This window comes from Solea solea, chromosome 3 (genome assembly GCF_958295425.1).
Source record: "Solea solea chromosome 3, fSolSol10.1, whole genome shotgun sequence".
NCBI lineage: Eukaryota > Metazoa > Chordata > Actinopteri > Pleuronectiformes > Soleidae > Solea > Solea solea.
Window position 1 is genome coordinate 18,570,988 of NC_081136.1, and position 25,312 is coordinate 18,596,299.

The 25,312-nt window shown below is 39.0% G+C and overlaps 1 protein-coding gene across 3 annotated transcripts; it reads right to left on the reverse strand.

Annotated features, from left to right (window-relative positions):
* Positions 1-487: 487 nt before the first annotated feature.
* On the reverse strand, positions 488-24,158 carry LOC131457291 (SH3 domain and tetratricopeptide repeat-containing protein 1). 3 transcript variants are annotated; one of them, XM_058626258.1, is made up of 19 exons: positions 24,097-24,158; positions 21,514-21,573; positions 18,755-18,856; positions 17,303-17,408; positions 17,056-17,196; positions 16,719-16,917; positions 16,511-16,587; positions 14,519-14,714; positions 14,318-14,433; positions 12,837-12,875; positions 11,382-12,743; positions 10,498-10,638; positions 10,191-10,412; positions 9,923-10,103; positions 8,680-8,830; positions 6,985-7,107; positions 6,606-6,756; positions 4,971-5,167; positions 488-1,553 (listed from the first exon to the last, which is right to left on the reverse strand). In XM_058626258.1, the coding sequence occupies exons 2-19, from the start codon at positions 21,571-21,573 to the stop codon at positions 1,269-1,271; spliced, it is 3,849 nt and encodes a 1,282-aa protein (XP_058482241.1). In that variant the 5' UTR covers positions 24,097-24,158; the 3' UTR covers positions 488-1,268. The 3 variants fall into 3 exon arrangements, with proteins under 3 accessions (XP_058482241.1, XP_058482240.1, XP_058482242.1); XM_058626257.1 differs by having other exon boundaries at positions 18,755-18,885; XM_058626259.1 differs by lacking the exons at positions 21,514-21,573; positions 24,097-24,158 and having other exon boundaries at positions 17,307-17,408; positions 18,755-18,844.
* Between the last annotated feature and the right edge of the window lie 1,154 nt (positions 24,159-25,312).

Genomic DNA, 25,312 nt, shown 5'->3' on the forward strand with positions numbered 1-25,312 from the left:
GAGGCTACAGGGAGTGGAATTAAAGAAGGTGGAGGATTTTAAGTATTTAGGGTCAACAGTCCAGAGCAGTGGAGATTGTGGAAAAGAGGTGAAGAAACGTGTTCAAGCTGGTTGGAATGGGTGGAGAAAAGTCGCAGGGGGTAATGTGTGATAAAAGAGTATCAGCCAGAGTGAAAGGAAAGATATACAAGACAGTGGTGAGACCAGCGATGCTGTATGGTCTAGAGACAGTGGCACTGAGGAATAGACAGGAAGGATGCTGGGGTTGGAACGGCCAGGCAGGAGGTCTAGAGGAAGAATAAAGAGAAGGTTTATGGATGTAGTGAAAGAGGACATGAAGTTAGTTGGTGTGAGAGAGGGGGATACAGAGAACAGGGTTGGATGGTGGAGGTAGATTCGCTGTGGCGACCCCTGAAGGGAGCCGAAAGGAAAAGAAGAAGAAGAAGAAGAACACCACGCAAACTCCTGATGTGGTAACAGCTTTTTTTTTTACAGACAACTTTATTTATTAACAACAGAACATACAGATTATTTTTAATTTGAAACAAATTACAGACCTTAAAAATAGTTGTCAAAATCACTGGATCAGATATCACACAGATAAAGACGTAAATTCCAATACAATCCAAAAATCCTATGTATTAAATGCTTCACTATGCACAGACTGTAAAAATAGTATTTTAGTTGAGTCATAGTTTAGTATCAGACACAAAAAAGTGGTATCGTGCCATCCCTACTTAGAATAAATTAATAAATTATGCAATAATTTATTCTCAGTAGATCTTAAATTTTTGGAGGCAAAGATGTTGAACAGCAGTTTCTCAGTGTGACAGATATGGCTGGGATTATAGGGACATCCTAGTTAATGCTGTCATTCATACTCTGAAACTGTTAATATAGATATTGACATACCCAAACAAGTTGAATAACGGAACAAGTTAACACTTGTGTTTGTCTTCAGGTGATGGAAAAACAATGCAGGCAAATGTATTTTAGCATAGCACTAGATTTTGAATATACAACATGATCAACTGCAGTGAAATATACTTAATGGATGGACCAATAATTAGTTCTACTTTTGAATGCCTTTGTGTAAACTTACCAATTATTCATGATGATTTAATAATGATTTCACTGGACACTAATAGTGCAATCTGGTCAATTCTAATCTTGATTGAATGGTTGCTTTTGTGAAAAATGGTGACCTTCATGCTGTGAGGCAACAGTGCTAGCCACTATGCCACCGTGTGATCCAAAACCCCAAACACTTAACCCAAAAATGTTTGGTTCTTCTTGTGGTCTTCTCTGGTGGTTTTGTACTGTGGCATGCTGTTATAGTGCTGATCTGGTGAAATATCGATCCTTCTCACATTCAGCTCTGCTGCAAATCCTCTGGCCTTCTGGTAAAAGAAGAGGGACAGCTCTCGGTCTATGAGGAAATTGTGGTAGATGGTGGCGAGGCGTGTGCACAGCTGAAGCTGAGAGCGTTTGTTGCCCAGATCCATGGCTGCAGCAAGAGCCAGGTGGTAGTAGCCTGCTGCATCAAATGGGTCCTGCAGAGAAAACACCAACATTTGCACACTATTCAATATGTAATTATTAACCCCTATATTTTGAAGTTGTATGTAATAATATTTAATCATGTAGTACACATGAGGTTGATCATACACATTTCAATAAATAATACAAAAGCCAACAACAAGCAACTTTTATTGGCTTTTCAGTGCCACTGTAATCCCATTTTAAAATGAATTTCCAGATGGGAAGGTAACATCTTACTGTCATTTGTCAGCTACTTTCAAAAATCTTTGTTTTCAAGTCACCAGTTAACATGCAACAAGCTCCCAACAGGCTTGACCATGACAGTTTCTGTGTGGTGAGTTTGATGTTGTTTGATAAGAAACGCAAAAGATATTGGTATATAAATGTGACAGATGTATCACTAAAAGAGCCTCTCCAGAACTCTAGAACAGCCTCTCCATCATTATTTGTCACTGTTATTATGATCATGTATGGATGTCTAATATTGGCTTTTTTACCAATATTCGATATGCCGATATTTTCCGATTCTGATATCAACCAATACCGATACTGATATATACAGGTTTTTTCCCCACAAAACCAATTTTAGGTCACGTCACGTATCTCCTGTTGGCGCTAAGTGCTTAAGCCTCATTACTGCCACCTACAGAGTATTGATAAATGAACATCTAAAATACTTTCAATACATGCATATATATTTATTGTTATTATTTTCAGATTATAAATGTTAACTTAATTTATTAATTTATTTTTTATTAAAATGTGAATATTTAGAATATCTGACCGTTAAATGCAGGCCCATTTATCTGCCAAGGGAATTCACTGTGATCTTGATAACGGCCGTTTACATTTCACCGGATGCTAATTCTAGCTCAGCTATCGGACTTTTGCATGCTAGCATTACCAATACACATGGCACGTATCCTGACGCCATGAATATCATAGCACTCCGTAAATTCCACCAGCATATTAAGTGTGCTACGAGGGGAGATAAAACCTTGGACAAGGTATACTCGAACATCAAACAGGGCTACATGTCTGACCACTTGTCCTTGCTTTTATCCCCACATATGCCCCCCTCAGGAAAACTGCTCCCGCCATCACAAAGACTGTTGCCACATAGCTAGAGGGTGCCTCCCAGCAGCCACAGGAATGCTTTGAAAGGACCAACTGGGGGGTCTGTGAACATCAGGATCTGGAAGTGTTCACAGATAGTGTTCTGTGCTACATTAAGAACTGCATAGACACTGTCACAGTGGGCAAACGCATCTGGGTCTACCCCAACCAGAAGCTCTGGATGACATGGAGGGTCCAGCAGCTGCTTAAAGAGAGGAACACCGCCTGGACGTCCGGCAACAAAGAGCTCTACAGCATAGCTGATCACATTGTCACTTTAGATGACATCACCATGGCTTCCAGTTCCACCGTGAGGAACCTTGGATTTATTTTATACCAGGAAATGCCATTTGATTCACACATAAAACTAATTTCCAGAACAGCCTTCTTCCACCTGTGTAACATTATGAAAATTAGAAACATTCTGTCTTTACAGGATGCTGAAAAACTAGTTCATGCTTTTGTTACATCTAGATTAGATTACTGTAACTCATTATCAGGATGTTCCAACAAGTTTGTTAGAACCCTTCAGTTAATTCAAAATGCTGCAGCACGAGTTCTGACAGGAACTAGAAAGAGAGACCATATAACTCCAGTGTTAGCTTCTCTACACTGGCTCCCCGTACAGTTTATAATTAAATTTAAAATCCTCCTCCTCACGTACAAAGCACTTAATGGTCAGGCCCCTTCATACCTAAAAGACCTAGTCTTACCTTATCACCCTAACAGACCACTTAGGTCACAAAATACAGGTTTACTTGTGGTTCCCAGAGTCTGTAAGAGCAGAATGGGAGGCAGAGCCTTCAGTTACCAGGCTCCTCCTCTCCTGTGGAACCAGCTCCCAATGACAGTTCAGGAGGCGGAGCCTCTCTCTGTATTCAAAGTTAGACTTAAAACTTTCCTTTTTGATAAAGCGTATAGTTTAAGCTGGTTAACTACATGAGAAAACAAAAAATATTGTTGAGGGCCAGGCCAAATGTGAATTAACTTTAATTAAATGTTATCTCTTTTATGTAACCGGTCGAGGCAGATGGCTGCACATCTCTGAGTCTGGTTCTGTCAGAGATTTCTTCTTGTTAAGAGGGAGTTTTTTCTTTCCACTGATGCCTAGTGTTTGCTCATTGTGTGAACTGTTGGGGTTCTCTGCTCTCCTTGATGTTGTCTATGTACAGTGCCTTGAGATAATGTACACATACAAATAAAATTTAATTGAATTGACCGAACCCGGTGAGAACTCTACTCTGCTGCTACTGCTACTGCTAAGAATATAAGCAGGCTGCAGCGCATCATCCGCTCCACGAGAAGGTGATTGGCTGCAATCTCCCCTCCCTGCAAGTCCGGGAGTCATGCCAAATCAAACCTAAAAGTCCTAAAATTTAACTCACACTGAAGTGATAACGAGTGCTATAGGCATGTTGTAGCATCAGACATGCAACCTTATTCAGTGGTGAAAGCCTGGATTTAAGCATTTAATTAGTTAGTGTACTGGAACCATGCTACCAAATGCCAAGCAGGTTGCATTTTACTACAAAGGTGTTGTCTTCCATGTATTATATTGTTATTGGAGGTCTAATCAGATTTAGTGGCCTTAACAAGAGATTGCTGGATTTTCAGTGCAACACAGAGCTACATGACCATGACTTCTCTTCTTTTTACAGTTAGTTTACAATTGACTAGTTATTGTTACATTCAAATTGTTAATAAATTGTAGAAATTTGACAATAAGGCCTTAGTGTGATACATTGCAAACAAATGATGGACAGTATATAAGTCATGAAACCATGCAGACAATCAAAATGGGAATTAAAAAGTTAAATCAGTTATCATGACATAAAACCAATGATTCTGGACTAAAACAAAAAACAAAAAAAAAATGGCAGACCCATCTGCGCTAAATGAGAGAAATCGAGTATTTTATCGAATCGTGACCTTAAAATCGAATCAAGGATTTTGAAAATCACAGGAGCTGCTGGTTTGTGTCTCATGTGTAAATCAGAATAAAGGATTCCAAAGTGCAAGGATCCTCTAAGTATTGTCTTCTTCTGTTGTTTTTTACCCATCGCGTCTTTCCCTTCCTGTTATTTGTCTCCCTGTCTGTCAGTTCCTGCTGCTGCAACCAACCATCACATCAGCTGATTTTCTGTATTGGTGCAAGAAGTGAGCAGTTTATCGAGCAACACAAACCTTCATTTCCACTCAAAAACATGGCAAAAACATTCAACTTAGACAAATAATGAGAAGTTTTATTAGGTGAGCCATTTATATGTGGCTACAAAGTGAACTGAATTTATACTACCAGGAAAGTCCCTTACCTTCAGGTCATAGAATATGATGTCCCCTAGGGCTTGGTAGACTCTGACATAGTAGAGTGTTTCCTCATCAAACTGCAGAGGTGTTGGACAGTGGCTCAGGGTCTTTAAGTAGAAGTGTTCAGCGAGTTCATACTGCTCCAGACAGTGGTACAGAGATGCCAGACGGTGATAGGCCACTCGTTCATTCAGATGATCACCTGGATGTAAGACCAAACACAAAAGCAGAAGAAGTTCATAATTAAAGCATTATATAAGCAGTTCATAATATATCATAATATAAGCGGAGCAAGGAATCTAACCTCCCAACCACAGACACACCCACCACAAGCAATGTAGGTTAAAATGTCTTCACCAAAGACAGTTCAGCATGTAAATGTGTCGGAAATCTTCTATTTCTTTTTATGCATTTATTTATTTATCAATTTAGGTAGCAGGTTGATAATGTGTTATGAAGTAAAGAACGTCATGGTCTGCACCACGAAATGTTTCATGATGTTGTTTGTGAAAGGGAAGATGAGGAAAGAATGTGCGCTAATCTTATGTTAAAATGTACTTCTAAATGGACTAATGATTGTATTTGCCTGCATTTTTCTCTATGAAAACAGCTCACGTCACGTGAAAATCAGTGTGTCTTGTTTGCTTTCATTATGTACTGTTTCATTGAGTGAAACTAAAAGAACTTTAATTACTTAATTACTTTAATTATCCTCTTATTCAAGAATATTATTGCACTACACACAGTAGAGGAGCTGGGGATAGAACCACCAACAACCTCCATTTCCAGCCAGAATAAAATCACATTTAATTCTGATGTTGATGTTTCTTAGAGCAGTGTTACCAGGCTTCTGCAGAGCTTGTTGACGAGCTGATCATCTGAATTAGGTGTGTTGGAGTAGGGCAACATCTAAAACATGCAGGGCAGTGTTCCCTGAGGACCAGGTTTGGGAAACACTGTCTTAGAGGACGGCCAGTGGGCTTCTCTGTAGATTGCCATTCAATCAGGGGCTGATTCTTTGTGTTTACATTATAATAATTAGAACTTTTATTTGTTAAAATAAATAAAATTGCTAAAAATCCAGTCACCACTAACCAACAAAATGGAAATGATTCAGCAGTATTGTCTGCACTGGAAGAGCTGATACACACATACTGACCTATACAAGCCAGCAAATGTTGCTATTCCTCAGTGTTTGCACAAAATATTAAACATAAATAAAAAGACAAAGTCAGTGCTGACTATGTGTCAGTAGCTCATACAACCACTCTTCAAAAAACATATTCCCTTCACTGTAATGTCCTTACTGATTAAAATCAAATGATGTTACTATTGCTGGCCATATGCTACATGCTAAATGCTACTGTCCAGATTGAATATTATCCTAAGATTTTGTATTTTGTTACAAATTTGAAATGTAAGTGAAATGAAGGTTGTTGAAAACTACAACTTTCAAACAACCTATTACTACATATAATCATATAATTTTAATCTATTATCTATGTATACACACACACACACGTATGTATATATATATATATACACACATATACATATACATATACATATATATTATAAATACCAATACCAATAAATACAGTAAATGTGATATTCTTTGTGTGGATTTTTGTTTTTCTTACCTTGAGTGATGCTGATGTCCAGTGCCATATGTCCAAACTCAACAGCTTCTCCGTACAACTTGAGACTGAACATCACCTCAGTCAGCTTATTACACAATCTGAGCCTGGTCTGAAGACAGCTGCTCTTCACTGCCATGGGCAGAGCAAGGTCCTGTGGATCACACACAAACATGCAGCACATCATATGCACAGCCTTAAAGGTTACATTTATTAGTTACATTTATTAGAGACTTGTGGTTTTGTTTGGTTTCAGGTCATTTTTAGCTGCATAGGAAGATGTCCACTGAAGATGATATTACAAGGCCTTGGGTTGATGACAACCACCAGTAGCAATAAATGGATTCAAACTGTAAATGTTAATGAGTGGCTTGATTCAGACCCTGTAGAAGGTGATCGCTTTGTCTCTGTCCAGGCAGCTGTTGAAGAAAATATCTCCTGCAGCTTCCACAAACTTCAGGATGAAAGCGACATCTCCTGTTTTTCGGGCGACATCCTGAGCTACCTGACAAAGGACACAATGAAACAGAAATTCAATATCTAGAAGAAAGTATTTTCTTTGCTCTTTAGGTGTGTGAACAACAGCAGGTCATTAGGAGAAACTGTATAAAAAATGTTTGTGCCACATATATATATGTATAAAAGTCTTGTGTATAAAGGCTATGCACATACATGTACATGTTTGTTCTTATTTTTCCTTTTATTTATTTTTAAAGGAAACCTGGCACAGCCAGTGACACCCAGGAACAGGCTGGGAGCCAACCAGGAACAGACTGGGGACTACAGGGGTAGCATCCCATCGGTGTGGAAGAGGCTAAGACCAGTAGACCCAACTTCACTATGAACCGAAGGGCAGAGAAAATACAGCTACTGGGACAGAAGCGCAGCGGCTGTCTTGACTGCTCTAAGGAAGAAGTAAACCACTTCCTGCACAACAACCTGGGCAACCCTGATAGAGAGCAGGAGCTAGGACCCCTCAGAGCCCTATTGGACATTCCAGCTCCCATTACCGACTTCAACACCCATGAGCCCACCTGGAAGGAAATCCAGGAGGTTGTTGCTGCCGCCAGAGCCAAATCAGCCCCAGGACCAAGTGGAGTACCCTACAAGGTGTACAAGCGCTGCCCAGCTGCTGGAACCACCCTATATCTACACCAACAAGCACCAGCGAGGCAAGAGAAACCTTTGACAAATCCCCTTTGTCAGGGCTGGACAGCAGCATCAACCACAACTCAAACCAGCGGCCAGCCGACTGATCGAAGCTTCTGACTGGGAGCTGAGAGTAGACTTGGGCAAGCAACTCAAGTTCCCGGACCACTTCATAACAACATCTTTGAGGCCAGACATTGTGCTTTCCACTGTCTCTGCAAGGCAAGTGCTAATGATAGAACTGACAGTTCCATGGGAGGACCGCATCGAGGAGGCAAACGAGCGAAAGCGGGCTAAGTACCAGGAGCTGGTGGAGCAATGCCAAGGAAGAGGCTGGAAGGAATGCTGCAAACCTATTTATTAAAATAGGTTTATTTAAAGTTTATACCATGCTAGGCATCACTGGAGCAAAGAGGAAAGCCATAAAGAACACCATGGAGGCTGCAGAGAGAGCCTCCAGGTGGCTTTGGATCAGGAGGAGTGAGCAGTGGCGTACTGCTGCTGGGACACAAGTCAGGGTCTGATCAACCCTGGCTGGGTCACCTGAGTGAGGGTGTCTGATGTTGAAAGACCCGAAACATCCAATGATCTTTCTAAGATGCTGACTCTACAGAGAAGTGGTTAAATGATGGGTAATAACACTGCAAAAATAGTATTTCTAGTCAACATGTACTTGTGTACAGGGTTAGTGTTAGAAACACTTGAAGCACAACATATAGTCTACTGACAGTGAGTTAATTGTATGTCACTTATCAATTGAAATGTCAAGTGACTGTGTAAAACTGAATGTCTGATCACTAACGGAGAATCAATAATTAACTATCAAAATAAAGTGTTACTCATAGATGCAGATGACATGAAAACTTTACCTGATGAGTAAAAAGACATAGCATTAAGAAATATGATGTCTACACAGTTGTTATCAGACCTGAACATAAAGGTCCACCAGTTCATTTTGGCCCAGCAGGTGATAAATCTTCCCAGCTTGCAGCCAACCATATGCCTCCTTCTCTCTGTGGCCCAGGTCGATGAAGACACCTAGACTGCTCTTAGTATAGTCAAGAGCTGTGCGGTATGCCCTAAACAAAACAAAACAAAAACCAATAAAAAACGTTTATGTGCCATGTTGCTGTTCACTTAAAATGTAAACATATAGGTCCAGTGTTTAACATCAGGAGGGTTTACTGGCAAATATGAGATAAAATATACTATTTCAATGTTAATTTTTAATTTGAAAAGGGGGAATTCAAGGCACATGAAACAAGTCAACTAACTTCTGATAAGTTATATATGAGAGTCAAAATAAATTTGAATAAAGCACAAAAAAGTGACTAGGTGCCGATAAAACAATTAGTTAATGTCTAGTAAACATACATTTGCAGACTAAAAAAAACCTCAAGAAGATATACAAAATATACAAAACCACTCTAGGAGCTAACAGGTCGACTGCACGAGCAGCAACCCGGAAGTCATTCAAATTCTCTTCACGTCAAGATGGCCATCAATTGATGAAAAAAAGAAAACAATATGGTGCAGTAGGGGTCTAGAAAAGATTACATTGGAGACTACACTGCAACTGATACAACTGATGCATCTTACTCCTGTCTGCTCTCCTGACAAAGCTTCGCCCTGAATACATTACGTCTGAATCAGATCTATAACAAAACGTAACATCATCACAATAAACTGCACAGGTCTGAATTAAATGATAGGTCATGTTTATTGTGAGGTTTAAAGCAACTTTATTCATAAATGGCTATAAGGACATTAGGAGGACTTCAACAAATAAGATAAATAGTGTCTCTATAACAAATTACAGACTCAAGTATTCAAAAAACCCTGAAATACAAATGGTATTTCAGGTTTTTTTTTAACTACAAATTAAAGTGGAACACACACACACACACACACACACACCAGTGGTGGTTAGTAGTGGTGGCATAACAGGGGAAGCTCATTTCAGGCCCAGTTATTTATACATAAATTCTGCCCTCCGCTTTGTCATAAAAGATCTTTGATAAACAGCTGATTCTGAATAGGAATTTTAGCACACTTTTAGTAAGGAAATGTAAATACAGTTCACAGTTCATATTTTACCATTTATTGTATGACAATTTAGAGGAAGCAGAGCAGTCCTAGAGCAATTGGCTCTGACACACACACATACATACCTTCCTGTTCCCAGAGTGAGGTAGAGCTGACTAATGGCCTCCAGTGCTTCTCCCTCCTGTCCTCTATCTCCTGTGCATTTCAGTAACTGGACCTGGTGCTCCCTGTAGATAATACACTGAACCTGGTCTGGGATCTCACATTCATACAGATGGCACAGACTTCTGGTTGCAGAGAGCTGGCCTGTCATTAAAAGGAGCACAAATGAAAAAAAGAAGCCAAAATGAAAAGTATAACCTTTGTAAAGGACATGGTGACTCACTCACTTACTGTCTAGAATGTTGGCATTGATTGCCAGCAACAGAGCCCACTCATAACATCCTTTCCCATAGTCCACCTGCTGCTGCTTCACATAGTGCTGTCCCAGCTCAAGCAGCACAGTGATGAAGTTTGCCTCATGACCTTCTTCATCCAGCTCTGAGAAGAGCTGCATGGCCTCAGTCAGGTACCTTTCTGCCAGAGCTTTAGCTCCAGCTTTCAGACACAACAGCCCTTAATGAGGATGAAGAACAATGTCATCTCACACAGCTGAAGACCATTAGAAGTACCATCTGTCATTACATCTATACAACCTCACCGAGGTTAGCCTGAGCTACAGCCCACTTTGGCAGGTCCTCATACTCTTGGCAGATTTCAACAGCAGCCTGGTAGCTCTCTACTGCTCTCTGGAAATTGCCCATACATCCAAGTGCCACGCCGCGCATGTTAAGGACCACACCTTCAAGTGCAATTAAACACATTTTCACCTTACAAGCATATATCAATATTATAGCGGTGCAATTACATTAGGAAATTAGAAAAACTAATAAATATTTATATTGACACCAAACTTAGAGCAGCTGAAACTTAAAGCATACATACTCAGAATCACAGTTTCTCCCTGAAATTACATTTCACAAACACATTTACAATATGCTAAACACTTCTACAAGTGCTGAGACAAATTTAGATTTTAGGAAACACATTTAGAAAAGTTGAAACATATTTATGGGATTTGCAAATTTGTTTTGTAAAGTGTAAATTTGTTTTCTAAAATGTCAATTTGTTTTGCAAAGTGTAAATTTGTTTTCTAAAATGTCAATTTGTTTTCTAAAAGCTAAAGGCAAAGGTACAACAGGTCTATGTTGCTGCTTCATAAACCTGTATGGAATCTATATGTTATCAGACCTGAACATAATGTGCACAATGCTCAGAAAAACAGGGGGGAAAAACAGGATGCATTTTGTGCACATGCACATTTCATTAAAGCACCCCTTAAACAACTAGATACATTTAGGCACATTTCTGTTGTTATCAAATATCTTACCAACTTAAAACTGTGAACAATGAGCTTGCTATAACTCTGAAAACAATATATGGGAACTTGTGCTAGAAAATATGGATGGCTGGTTTATATCTGGCAGCTGAATAATATTGATCAAACATTTTAATTGACAATCACATGTAACCATATAAACTGACCTTCTTGAGGGGTCGTGCAGTGTTCTGGCATGGAAGACAGGACTATGTCTAATATCTCTAACGCAACACTGGGCTGCTTGTTGTCAATATGAAGCCATGCCAGCCAGATGAGGGCATTGTTTCTTTCTGGTACAGAGATGGGGGCTTGCTGTGAAGGTGGACTGTTGTTGATGAGGTTATGCATTTGGTGGATGGCTGGTTCAACCATTTTGTGCTTGTAAAGGAGTTGGCAGAGACAAACTGTAAATTGATGTCTCAGAACATCGTACTGGCTTCCTCCTTCTTGGACCATGGCGGTGAAAGAGAGAGCTTGGTGTAAAAATGGCGCCACTTGAGGTGGGATTGAGGCTTTCTGTTGTGTGATCCCATTCGGTTTGTTGAAATTGTCCAGGATGAGAAGCATACTGTTGAGACAGTCACTCAGTTTGGCAGATGGCTGTAGAGAGGCTGTCCTTGCTGAACTGACACTGAGGTAAGGAAGGCAGAGTTCCCTGTAAAGCTGTGCCAAGGTCAAGTATCCATGGCTGGGAGAGAACCTCCATGTTTTTTGGGCTTCCGCAGCAAGCACAAGTACTCTCTCAATGTATGGAACGGCATTCACCTTCTCAGCACATGTCCAGTGGTGCTTTGCTAATAGATATGAAGCCCGGGCCTCAGCTGTGTTGTTGTGAGACAGGACTGCTTTCTTGAGAATGTATTTAAGAACTAAATCATCCTCTAATATTTCTAGGCACTCTGGGATTCCTAATAGCAAGGCACCAAACCGCTCCATCACAGTACAGAAACTTTGGGTATTTTTTTGCAAAAGATATATGGCAGCTAGGTTGGAGTAGATGCTGGCCAACAGCTTGAAGTCCCTAAAGCATTCTTGTGGAACACTGAGAGCCTCCTCAAAGTAAACCCTAGCCTGGCTGAACTTTGACCTGCCAGCACAGAGTTTTCCCAACAGGAAGCACAAACGAGTCCGTGACCAAAACAGTTGCATCTTCCTAGCTGTTTCCCTGGCAACACCCAGAAAGGCAATCAGCTCTTCCTCGTCGTAGTGACCACAAAAGGTAGAGGAAGTGAGGACGTCTGAACTCTGTCCATACAACACACCAAACTCCACTTTGCTGTCTTGTCCCTCCAAAAAATTGAAGAGAGGAATGAAGTTCTCAGTGTTGTTTTTGTTTCCCTCTACAGTTGGATGAACAGTGAAACATGGAGGGAATGTGTCTTTTGCCTGTGTGGGCAGGACTAAGTCCTCAAGATTTCCATTCATGGTTTCATTCATGAAATCCGATGATGAGTCTTTTCCTTGATCAAGAATCCGGTGAATATTTTGTTTTAGGTCTGTAGTATAATCTTTACTTGAAGAGCTGACTGCAAAAGAAAAATTGAATGAAATGGCACTAAAATAAAGAGGACACACAAAATAAACAAGGCTTTTTGTGACATTTTGACAAACATACTTACATGATGCTTTCTGTTCAAAGTCTTGGTGACTGATGATATCTGAGATTGAAGTAGAAAAGGTATTAGATAACAGACAACAACAACAATGAATAGTTAAAGCTCCACAAATCTTTCAAGAAACATAATTAAATTAGAGCTACAGCAGAATCAGAATCTGGTTCATTGCCAGGTAAAGTTTACACAATACTAGGAATTTGTACTGGTCACTGGTGCGGGATTGTGGCTAGCACTGTTGCCTTACAGCAAAAAGACCTGGGTTTGCAACCTGGTCCGACCAAGGGCCTTTCTATATGGAGTTTACATGTTACTCATGTGTGTGAGTGTTTTCCTTTCAAAGATTGTTGTACCATATGTTTCTGTGGTCTTGTAGAGCTAAATCAGCCAGTCATCCCTCAGACACGTCTATACAGCACGGCAGATATTAGTTAGTTATTCAGTGGTGCCCAACTAAGTGGTGCAGCTATAGAAACTATAATGTATGACAAATAATCCGCAGTGAGGGCAATTTTAGCGTGCATATGGGCTGATGGTGGACTCATTGTCTTTCAACTGGAAGGTTGACGGTTGGATTCACAGTCTACATATTGAAAAATTAGGTCAAAGAACATTTCTGAACAGATTTTAATCAAATTTAATCAATCTGTGCAATGGTGCCAAGTATGAGGAAAACTTGAATTACACTCAGTCTCAGACTGTTTTGCTCAACTCAATAATTTAATTTTAATTTAAAAGGTAAACAACACATTTTCAAGTTATGAGAGAGCTACGGTAATATCCACCTGTGACTTCTGACCACGGTCTACAAGCTGAGCAGGAACGCTAACACAAGCTAAGGTCTTGTTGCACTTCAAAGATTATTATCAGCATTAGTGAAACATGACCATGACCTCTGAACTTAACTTTATCAACTATGCCTCTGTGTGAGGCTACTGCCACTGAACAGGCAGTGGGTGTTCGCACAGACAGAGACAGACACAGATCTCACCTCAGGATTCGGCAGACCACATAACAGAGGTGGAGTTTTTTTTAGGAACCAGTCTTTTTAGGAAATGTTTTCATTTTCAGCCATAGCTTCCTGCTACAATCTAACAGAATTCCATGACACTGCCCGTAGTTCGCGATGATTGGTCAATCGCTGTTTCTCTAGGGTGGGCATGTAGCAAACAGTGTGATTTTGCTTAGGAAAAACTGATGTGTCTGTGTAAGAGCATGACACAGCAATAGATAGAATATACCCTTTAGAACAATACTAAGATCTCTCTGCTTTGGGAAATCGTCAGCAAGTTTTAATCCTTCACATTCTTATACCGTCATATCGCCCACCCCTAGTGTCAATTGAGTAACTAACATAAAACAACTCCTCAGTTGGTCCTGTGACCTTAAGTATAGTAGCTATTTAAGTGGACATGTTTGTTATTTTATTTCAGCAACATTTTTGGTTTTACGTGACATGAACATCGCAACATAGCTGTCTTTCTTACCCAGTTTATAGTTACAAGATGTCTTCTTGAATAAGGCAATTGCATCATTTATTAATTTGTCCTCTTGCAAACTGAGGAACAACCCTTCCTCTTCTTCCAAAAACACATCTGCTGAGCTGCAACAGTGAAAGAGAAAACTATGGTGATGAAATCATTCTGTAGATTTAAACATCATAAATACTGTGTATATAATGCATTTACTTATTAATGTCAGTGGACGGTTTCACTAGGCTTGTCTTAACCAGACCCACTTCTCCTGTGGCCTCTTTTTTCCCTGTGAACCAGTCAAAACAAGACACCAGCAGTCCCACAATAATGATGCGATCACCAGGTGCAATGCTCAACTCATCAGGGACATCAGCAACGTACTCTTCTGTGGCTCGACAGGTTCCTCTGGCTGGATAGAAGAAACATTGAGTAGATATATTCAGCTTTATAGTGGGGATGAGCAAGTTTTGTTTTATTACAAAAAGTTGATCAGTTTAATGTGACTATTTGTAATTTTATTAAAAAGATATAAAACTGAAAAAATGTTTCATCAGTAGCTATGTATATGTATATATATAAAAATTAGTTCAGATTGGAATTTACAATGCGTGCAAAATTAAATGATCCATTTGTGGTTGGTGTACACATCGACCAAGTGTTCGTTGTGAATTGACTATTTTGACATGCACAATATTGTCTAATTCTCCAGAAGTAGAAGCAGAAGAAGCTTTATTTCCACTTCTGTCGTAAATAAACACTGCAACAGTGCAACTTTCTATTTATTTAGGTTCCACCTTTCACTATTAATCTGTTTTTTTGTTACATACTTGTAACATACTTATAATTGTCTGCCTTTATACCTTTAGACTTTCCACGGGGGGGCGCTGTTTATTTTTAAGTCCTAACTAAAGTTTAGCAGGCGACTTTTGGTCTCGCTGTAACCCAGACTCATTTAAGTGACATACCACAACAAAATCTACACTGGTGACAAGGTTTGGATAATGGAGAAGTTTCTGACAGGGGCAAAAAGAAAACTGTGCAATGTTTCGGAAACTAACAACAAGCCAACAACAGCCGAGTTGCAGGGGACAGCATTTGTATTGCTTATTCAAAAAATGTTTATTTGCATAGCAAATTATTGATATTGGTAAAGTATTCTTAGTTATCCAAATGTATTTATTGTATAGTTATAATTGCACATTTCATATTTTGTATTTGTATTGCTAAAGCAAAAATGTTATTTGCACAACAAATTATTGAAAGAAAAGTGTGTTCTAATATTGATTGCGAACATGCAACTTAAAAACTTAAAACACAGGACACTGTAAAACCCTCTGCCAGTCTGAGCCTACTAATGTGCCCCCCAGTCCCAGTTGGTGTAGGAGTGGGGAGCTAAGTTAGCTGGTGTGCTAACAGTAGCAGAGAAGGTGCTGGTGTGCTTATGCTGGACAACACCTGAGGATAGAAAGCCGAGGTGCAAAATAGGTCCAAATCGAGGTGGGGTGAGGATAGAACACCAAGTCCAGTCTGGTGAGACCGGAGAAGCAGAAAATGTCATCTTCCGTCAGCTAGCGCCCAGCAACAGAAGCTAGATTAAGCACCGTCTATGAGCAGTTAAGCTAAACGATGCAAGATATGCTTTGGGTGAGAAGAGGTTTTTGATGAGGTTGTGCCCTCTGCACACGCTATTTGTAGTAAATGGCACTATGTGCGCGTGAGCGGAGGAATGGCCACGTTTGAAGCCAGATTGGTTAGGGTCAAGGAGTAATTTTGGGAGAGGAATTGAACACTTCACCTTTAGGACGATGTTTACAGCAGTCGCTTTACCGCTTTTACGTCGTCACAGTCTGTTTCTTTCTCTTGTCCTTTCTCTCCCCCCTTTCTGTCCCCCATTTTTCCATTCACCACAACCACTCGAAGCAGATGGCTGCACATATTTGAGTCTGTGAGAGATTTCTTCCTGTTCATGCCCCACTGATGCCTATAGTGTTTGCTCATTGTGTGAATTGTTGGGTTTCTCTGCTGTTGTCTATGTACAATGACATAGGTACAACAAAGAATTTCATTAAGGAATCATATATCTGCTTTCATTTTGCTACAGCAAAATAAAATGGAGTGGCAATAGTATTGCTAAAGTAGTTTCAGTTTATGTTGAGGCCCTCAGTTATGTCCATCAGTTATGTCAATTCATCTTTCTTTACTCACCAAACTGCAGAGGAAAGTCACTGGTAGGTTTCCCACATCCGACTAAAATGCTCTCAGCACAGGATTTGAGAAACCATCTGAAGAAAGACAGATCGGAAGACCAGACAGAGAAAGTACATTTACTACCCACTCTATTTTCTAAGAATAATGAAAGGGTTACTTATGTATTTGAGACAATATTTTCCAAGAGTGTGCAAAGGTGACTCACTGATGAAAAGGAATAACAGGCTCCAGAGAAGGTTTGGGTGCAGTGCCTCTAGCTCCATCATTGAGGCAGAGGACAGTCCAACCTGAGCTCAGGAAGGGAGGCTCAAACTGTGCAATGTCTCCCTGCTCCAGGTACAGGTCTCTTCCAGAGGTAGAGCTGTCGAACATTTGGTTGGCACTACAATAAGCAAACAGCGAGCCTGCAAATAGAGTTGTAAGTCATAATACTTTTAAAATCTTTCTAAATTAATGGTATTGATTTTAAAATCTTTTCTGCTGTATATTTGCACATTTATGAGGGAACCCCAATTCTCATCTTGAAAAACCAAATTTCATACCTTCTTGCATGAGGAGGCCTTTGTGCATCAGGCTAAGTGTTTCCTCCTGAATGGAAACCTCAATAGCAACATTCTCCTCCAAAGGCTTCAGCCAGAATTTGTCATCAAACAAAAGATTTTCCAAACACTGACCGAGGAAACCTGGAAATCAGGTGAAATCAGAAAAGTGACATTCAAATGTATGTGATGCATTTAAGCATCACTGCATTAAAATGCACTATATTGCTTCATTTAATTTGAAACATACCTACTGTGTAATATGTTGTAAACCTCCATATTTCTTCAAAGGTTTTGAATCTTACAAAAATAATTTTTTCTTCACTGTTGATGGCGGTGACATGAGCAGACAACTCCTGTAGACACAAAAGATGTGATTCTTTTTAAATTCATGACTCCATTGCATTGTGGATGGATATATTTTTGAACTGAAATGTATCAGTTTCATTAAGAAGCTGTGATTTCTGAAGCAATGAACAACTTGGTCTACATGAAAAACTACTTATTCACTGTTACGCACTGATAAGAAATAACAGATACCTAATCACAGATATGGGACAAAAAAACAATCATAAGTAAGAGTAAAGAGATAGTTATATCTTGATAACCAATAACTGATTAATAACGTTAACCTCATAAATTCACATCTCACAAACCTGAAATTTTAGCATTAATCAAGCAATTAAAATAATAATACCCATCCATACATCTTTAAAGGTTAGATGTGAATGTAGTGAGGGTCAGGGTTGAGTGTGACACATTTATGAAGAACTACGTAGTCTTTTGGGTTTTTCTGCTGCCAAATAGGATGTGAAAATATCAAATAGGCAATAAGGGGTGACTCGGCTGGTTGAATGGAAGAATATGGAGAAATGAGCTTCTACTTCAGTTAATGGTGTCAATCGCTAGTTTCAGCTCTTCTTAATAGCATATGAATTGTATATATCATGTTCTCATTTAGAAGAAAATAGACAATGAAGTACAGCACAGATTGTGGACAATCTGAGTGGACAAGTGTAATTGACAGCTGGTATCCAATAGGAGCCTGGTTGCAGGTGACCCCTCTGAACAAGGTGAATTGCACATCTCCTCGCAGCTATGTTTCAGAGACCTATTAATCGGACATAATCATCTTAAAGTGTACTGTAAACCAGTTGTACTTTACAATGTTTGAAATAGAAAATTCAAATGAAAAGTCCAGATTTGGTGTTTTAATACGAAATTATTATCAACTTTGAGATGTAATAATAGCATTCTTTGCTACGCCCAGAGCAAACTACTGCCAAATTGAAACACTGATCAAAAAAAACTAAGTTGTTACAGGAGGATAACATCTTAATAAAGGTATTTGATTGAAGTAAGAATTACGGCTGGTCGCAGCACTGCACGAAAACGAGTGCTCCCACAGACCCCCTTCCGTTACTGAATATGCTGGTGTTTTCGTTTCTGTGTGTGTTTTTGTTTGTGTTTTTGAATCTCCAGCTTTTTTCGTGTCTCCTCCTGCCTTGTGTTTTGGGTCGTTGCAGTGCATTTGCCCATGTCGGCCACCATACTTCGAGCATTACAGTTTGAATGGGAAGTTAACACCCGTCACATTGGGTAACCCTAACCCTACATTCGTAATAATAATAATATTGTACATAATACATACAAAAAGTGACAGCCCTAATTTGTGTTTGTGTGTGTTAAATATGAGTTGTACCGTGAACAGAGCGTTGACCTCAGCGTTGTCAACCTGCAGAATGCGGAGTTTCCCTCGCAAGGATTCTTGTAAGTCTTCATCTGCAGGACGACACTCAGGACCCTGCACCACATCCAGCACCAGTGGCAGAGCTGCAGTTAGTTGGATCACAGCATGACTTATTTTTTGATGTGTATTAAGAAATTGATTCTCACACTTCATTCCCTCAGCAGAATTTACCACCACGAGCAGACTCAGGAACCGTTTCTATCCAAGAGCTGTGACCTACACAATCCAATGACCATCACCTGAGTTCCATTAAAAACGTATAGAAAGGTCAGTGTGAGAGTGTCACACTGTCACACTGACCTTTCTTGCATGGTTTAGCACTACTTTGTCTTTTGGTGTGTATCCACTAGTGTGACTGTACTCGCCTTGGCACAGCACAGTTATTTTGCTTTTGCATTAGCGATAGTACCTAGTACATGGTACTTTTTTTTAGTTCCTTCTCAGACGAGGTTACAAGCGAGCTGAGCCAATACTATGCGTGACGTTGTCAGACCGATTGCACTGATTGGTCAGAGTGCCGTCACAGAAAGAGGCACAAGAATCAAACTGAACGAGCTCTTAAGTTGTGGAATGAGCTCCGACTCTTAAGGCAGGCCCCCACACTTCTTGTTTTTACATCTTATTTATTTTCTTTGGCCTTTAACCCACAGTGTGCTCTGTTTTATGTGTGTGTTTTAGCTTAGTTTCATTCTGAATATGTCTTTTATTGTCTTTTATGTGTAACTTATGTATTGTTTTTTTTTTAGTCCTCTTATTTTTGTATCATGTGTACTGCGCTTTGGTCCACCTTATGGTTTTAAAATGTGCTTTATAAATACAAGTGGATTGGATTGGACTCAGTGTTACTTTAAACAATAAGACAAACGTACATGTATGATAAAACTACAACCTACAATAGTAATAAGGAACCTGTGCAGTAAATCCATGCAGTAATCAAACATTCAGAATGTTTGACTGTGTCAGATTAATAAGTGACTTCTGGAGACATCACAGGTTCAAGGTATAAACCACATGATTTTCTTCCTAGGTCACCTTTCTTTTACAGGTTATGTTTTCCCTGAATTGGCAGCTATAATACTTGATGTTAACTTAGCTTTGTCATTTCTCATTTCACACTCTATTGAGCAGGAGTTAAGTGAAAATACTTCCTTGCTCTACAGGACATTTCAGACGAATTAGGTCCTTGACTTTTACCTAAAGTTGTCTAACTTTATTACCTGAATCAACAATAACAATACACTCATAGCTGCCTATGAGGAGTGGTTTCTTTCCGTGGAACCAAAGTGACATGCTGCAATTATGTGTGTTATGTGTTTTTTTTTTTATGACATAAAATCCATTGCAGGCTGGTCTATGGCTGATGCTGATTTTTAAAAATGTTAGAAGGCCTTTGACCGCATTCCATGAAGGGTACTGTGGTGGGCACTGAGAAACCTTGGTGTTGAGGAGTGGGCTGTGAAGGTGATCCAGGCCATGTATGCAAATGCCAAGAGCCGTGTGCACGTCAACGGACAATCCTAGAAGCTCTGTCCCGTAAATTACGCACTGTGGTACCCTGGGAGCTCCTTTACGGACTCCTTTAAAGACAGCAACTGCATCAACACCATCACCAAATTGCAGTTGCTAGGCAACAGAGATCGTGGTGGACCGAGGAAAACCTGGATGGAGTGTGTCAAGAGGGACATCAAAGTGTGTGGCCTCACCAGCATTGACCCACTGGACAGAACCGTCCTGGAAACGTGGTGTGAAGACTAGCCGACTGCTGCCTACCCCTGTGGCAGGAACCCCCGCAGCAGTATAATCTAATATGGGATACTATTATACTATTTTCTATTAAAAAAAAACATAGTACATGTGATGTGAATGAAAAAATAAAGTTTCAGTGACATATGGCATATTTCCACCGGCTCTACTCGCCTCGGCACGACACAGCACGATTAGGTGTGATGCCGCTCGCGATCGCCGGAGCTGTCCCTAAATACACCAGACTCCTCTGTTAAATATAGAGATTTCCCTATAGTTGTTGGAGATTAACCCACGTTTTAGGATTGTTAAATAGTTTTAAGTGTAGATCACTTAAAATGTGTGTGTGGGAGGTCTCTTCCTGTGACGGCACTCTGGCCAGTCAGTGGCCGGCAGTCTGACCAATCATCGCATAGTACCTACTCAGCACACTTTTGGAACCTCGCCTGAGCAAGTACTAAAAATAGTACCTGGTACTAGCATCTTTTTTTTTTTCTATTCAGCTTCGACATAAGAGTCTCTTTTTTTTTTCAAGCGTGGCACAGGCAGTTCCCAGAAACATTAACATTAAAAATCAAGAAAACACTAAAGGGAGTTCCTGAATTTTCCTGATTAGCTCACAGCTGTCCCTATTTATAAAGATTTACTGACTGAGTCACATGAAAACCTTTATTTAATTTCCTTTAAATTATTTATGTGTGACCTATTTACTTTTATTGTTTTGTTTATTTACTTTTTTTTTTCCATTTCACCACATGCTTAATCCTCTTCTGATACTTACTGTCATACTAGTTATTTTAATACCTGCTCACTTACCTGTACCTAATTGTTATTATCACTTTGTTTTTTTAATTAATTTACAGTACATGTATGTTCTATGGAATTTGAAACATCAATATTTCACATCACCTGTGAAATATTCTTTAAAAACAAAATCAAACAAACATAGCTGGTCTCCCTGTAGTTACCTGTTGGGTAGTTTCCCTCACATGTTGATTGACGAGTTCCCTTCCCTTCACTGACAGCATCTGTGAAGAAAATACATAATTCAAATATGTCATGATGTGTGATGTAAATTTAACAATGCTTTACATGGGTGAAATTCATATAGTGACCTGGAAGATTAAGAATCTTATTCAACTTTTCTATCCGTGCTTCTGATGTAACAAATATCTTCTAACAGTGTTTCCCAAATGTCCGAGATGAGACCACCTTTTAAAGACAGCAACCCAAATCACAATATAAATTGTGACAAGAGCACATTTGCAGCCAAAGTTATACCACCTGATATCATTTTTGAAATGGTAAACAAATATATTTGGTCAATTAACAACAACTTAATCTTGTTAATGTTATATGAAACATACACACATAAATATTAACAAAGATTTTGGTATGAAAACCTTAAAAAATAAATCAAAAGCAAATTTGTATGGGGACCCTCAAAATACCTCTGTGGGTCGCCACAGATGGGGAATCAGATCCTAACATTGTAAAGTAAAGTTTGACACCTGTATTCAGAGGGGAAAGTAAAAGCATCATTGCTGATACTGAGGTTCATCACCCTCACTGCTACACTGCTGCTCACGTGTCGAGTCTGTGATCATTGGCATTTGGATTAGAATGTTGTGACTGAAAGTGGGTCTTAAATATATTGGCTAACTGTCACTGAGTTAAACTCATACAATTGTGTATGTTAATACTCAAGCATTTCTTAAATAAACCTGGTGTTATAGACCTTTTTCACAGCAGATGTGTTTTGACATGAAATAGTAGGACAAACACAGGCTTTACCAGTAACATTAATTAGGGTTCCACTCCAGTGCTATTTTTCAAGTGTAAGAGAAGGCCACAATTTCTGATTTTGAAATTCCTGCATTTTCTGTTCTGTGGTTGTTAAAACATTGCTAAAACAACAAATCTAATGGTGGTCTAAGACTTGAAGGTGACACAATGCAGGATTTCAACCTTCAAATAATGTCTCCAAGGGTACACATTCATACAACAGTGAATGGTGCCTCTGTCAAAGCCTGAGCAGGTAAGAGGCTGGACTAGAAAGTATGTTGTTCCAGTTTTAAAGGACTTTCGTGGACATGCCGCACATCAGGGTCCTGTAGTATCTGACTTCACTATCAGGTGGTGGTACAAGTTCCTACCAAAGAATAAGAGAATAATGCTTCATCTCCCTCGGACAGGTGAGTCGGTTCAAGGTTCGCCAGGTCGAGGCTCAGATGACTATCCTTGGCGACTACTTCTTCTGTTGTGTTATGTGTGAGTTATGTTTTGCGCATGCCCGGTCCATGCACAACCAACACGTTGATAACCCAAATCACGTCATGAGCATGATGAGCGCTGTGTGCGGAAGTATACCAGGGCCTTAACTCACTCGCGTTTATTTTGCTCTTCTAGTGGAGGGATACTTGATCGAGGGCGACCTGGTCCTATTACTGTTGGACTAATAAGTGTAAATAGTTTGCTTGTCATTCACATCTAGAGTGTTTGAACTTGCTGTGTGTCAGGCCATGAAGTCATCTCATCCGATAAATAAAGTGATTCAATCAATGTGCAATACATTGTATTTTCATTTTTTATAATCATGTAATCATATTTGTATATAATGGTATTACATAGTCATCTGTACCTGATCTGAAAACATGGTTTGTTTGATCATTGGAAGTCCTGCTTCAGAGTTCACTGGTATTATTGGCTTGTCATATATTTTACGACAGTTGTAACAAACAATAACACTTAACAACTGTAGTGGGGCCCTGAGAGCAGATCTTTAATCATCTTTAATAATTAAAGTATTAATTCACATACAAATTTCACCTTAAATAAATGCTCGTGTAAAGCTTATAAATGTAATGTTTTATAATTGAGATATTTAATCAGTTTTCATGAATGCACAGTAAATCTACCAAAAGAGAAAATGTCATTATTTCATTATTTATCATTATTTGGAAAATACAAACACTATTGCATTGTGTTGATTTAATGTGATAGTAATATGCAGTAAAGCGGTGTTGAAATAACCCTAAAATAGTCTGTTTAACTCTTTCTATTTAGGTCTACAAGTTATGGCAACACTAACAGAGTAACATTTAACACAAAACCTGATTGTATCCTGTCCTTGGGGATTGATGCTGAATTGACAATTTGTGGGCGCTGTCACAGTACCTGTGCCTTTAACGCAGACCAACATGTAATGAGTGTCACATTTCAAGTTTTTTCATCTGATTTCATATATTTTAAAATAGAAATGCACCCACAGTGTAATGTTTGGTATTTTACTAAATGTATCAGAAAATATGATCAATGATTATATATATCAAATGATACTACATTTCTTTAATCAGACATGCCATCATTCACCCTTTTAAAACAAAATCAATGACAATGAAATATGAAATTATATCCTAAACGTCTCATTCTGTTTACACAACTTAGTTAAAGTTTACTGACTAATTAAAACGTGACACAGACAAAACAGAAACAGTCAGAAGTTCTCATTAAACTATAATCGGAATTAACAGAGATGAACAGATTAATACCCATGTTGCTGTGATCGGGTGAGTTGATTTCGTCTCTCGCGTTGCCGAGTTCTCCGTCTTCAGATGAGGCTTCTGTCAGACTGACGGACGCTTCTGTGCAGGACAACCACTGACGCCGGAAGCGGCAACTGTCTCGGTATTTCTTTTCAAAATAAAATCCACTTTGAGCAAAATAAAATAGAAAAGATAAAATAAAATAAAAACAAAAAACGATTAAGACAGAATACAATATTTTAAAAGGCTATATGTTAAATTATCAGTTTATACAGTACACAAATAAAATGTTGTGTATATAGTGTACTTTTATAAATGCTTGGTAATCTAATAAAACATGCATGTAATGATTGTATCAAATGTGCTAATAGTAGTTGCTGTTATAGTTTAATTCGAAGGATTGGCTTTTGTGAAGCTACCTTGGATTTACTTTATTTTTTTTGTTTATTTTATTTAGGCTACCCAATTTTTTTTCATTCCAGGTTCCCCGGCTTCCCCCCACAGTCCAAACACATGTCCAGAATGTACAAATGTATATTTGTATAGATGTATAAATATTATTAATAATATTCGGATTCATTCAAATAATCGCTATAAATATCAGAAGGAAATATGACGACGAATGAGAGTAGTGCAATAGCGTAATTTACACTTTACACTGAAGTTACACTTGCATGGTTTCCTGTAATAGTTTGGTTATCTTGACTTGAATACTTTGGCGACATGTCTCGAAGTTTAAAAAAAACATAACATTTGCATCTATTCATCTTCATACTACTGATTTTAGACTGCTTATCAAGATATTGATTTAAACTGTGGATGTTTTGTGACATAATTGTGAAACTTTTCCTACAGTATTTCTTCAAAAATCAAGGACACAGTTTTCAGGTTAATAATTACTCACTAAACAAATAAAGTTTCTCCCAATACCAAATCCCTAAATGTGATTAGGATGGGGGTTGGGGGTTAGATTGTAAATTACATGAATATTACACAGTTCTTAGATATGAATAAAGACCGTTTTTAGGATATACTATTACACAATTTTGTTCTGAACTTTGCTCCCACAGTTTCCTCTCTGTCTCAATGTGTGTGGGTTGTTCACTCATTGTGTGTTTTCAAACATCCCAGGAACAGACTCAGCATTTCCTCTCCTCCACTCAGTTCCTCTGTCAACTCAGAGTCATTGCTCTGTAAAGACTTTGGATTTTACAACAGCTGA